General features: G+C 38.5%; 1 protein-coding gene across 1 annotated transcript in view; it reads left to right on the top strand.

Annotated features, from left to right (window-relative positions):
- Window positions 1-1,234, top strand: part of KIAA1841 (KIAA1841 ortholog) — a 62,864-nt gene that overhangs the window by 5,333 nt on the left and 56,297 nt on the right. The window contains exon 3 of the mRNA XM_006862985.1: window positions 567-805. Within this exon, the coding sequence (XP_006863047.1) occupies window positions 567-805 (239 nt within the window). The remainder of the gene's footprint in view (window positions 1-566; window positions 806-1,234) is intronic.

Genomic DNA, 1,234 nt, shown 5'->3' with positions numbered 1-1,234 from the left:
CATATGAGTAATTGATGGTCTGTCCCACGGTCTGCCCCTGGCCTTGTTTTCACTGATGATATGGAGCTTTTCCATCATCTCTTTCCGCAGATGTAGTCAATTTGATTTCTATGTATTCCATCTGGTGAGATCCATGTGTATAGTCATCTCTTATACTGTCTAAAGAAGGTATTTGAAATGAACAAATCATTGGTTTTGCATAATTCTATCATGCATTCTACAGCTTAATAAAATTATTGCTGTTGTTGTTAAGTGCCGTTGAGTCAGTTCTGACTCATGGCAACCATTTATAGGTTTTCCAGGGAGCAGCTGGTTGGTTTGAATCTCCTTCCTTGCAGTTAGCAGTCCAGTGCTTACTCTACAGTGCCATATCAGGACTAGTCAATCTAAAATATGATTAGATTAGCAAGATACTTGAAGAATTCTAAATGTCAAAATTCCGTATAGCTGATTCGTACTTGAAGTCTTCAAACGTCTTGTTTTCTTACTTCCAAAAAATGTCATTATTCTTGACTCTTATTCTAAAATTCTAATAATTTTATTTCTGTGTAAAATTTTTTATGAAGGCCAAATATGGTGATTCATGTATGTGATGAAGCAAAAAACTTGAAAGAAGACTTTATTTGCCCACGAGATCTTTTGGTATCAGAAATGAAGTACTTTGCTGAATATTTATCTATGGATGCACAGCGCTGGGAAGAAGTGGACATTTCCGTTCACTGTGACGTTCACATCTTCAACTGGTTGATACAATATGTTAAGAGGAACACTAAGGAGAATAAAGATTGTGAGACGCCCACTTTAGGTAAAAAGACCATCAATTGCTTATTCTGTAGTAAAATGTATATATTACCCAGTAGTTCCATTAAGCCTAAAATGAAATGTGGAAAATTGTTTGCTCATTAATTTTCTTTTTTTAAAATGTTTTATTGTGAATTATGTGATCGTTTACATGGGAGAACATTAGCTTTACATTTATCCTATCATATATCATTTCATTGCCATGGTTACAATCCCCTGCATGCATCATCAAACAACCAAAGGGTATACCCTACAAGCCTGCCCCCCACTGTCGTCAGCACACAGCCCCTCTCCCTCTCTGGGTCTAAAGCCCCCAGCTGCTCCATCTCTCCATGACATCATCTCTGCCTCCATCTCTGGCATCACTGCTTCTCTGGGTAGGGTCCTGCTCTCCGCTCTTCTCCCTTGATGGTCCCAGGGACCTCTGCTTCTA

The sequence above is a fragment of the Chrysochloris asiatica genome, unplaced genomic scaffold (genome assembly GCF_000296735.1).
Source record: "Chrysochloris asiatica unplaced genomic scaffold, ChrAsi1.0 scaffold00052, whole genome shotgun sequence".
Classification (NCBI taxonomy): Eukaryota; Metazoa; Chordata; class Mammalia; order Afrosoricida; family Chrysochloridae; genus Chrysochloris; species Chrysochloris asiatica.
This window is presented reverse-complemented; position numbering and strand designations above follow the sequence as displayed.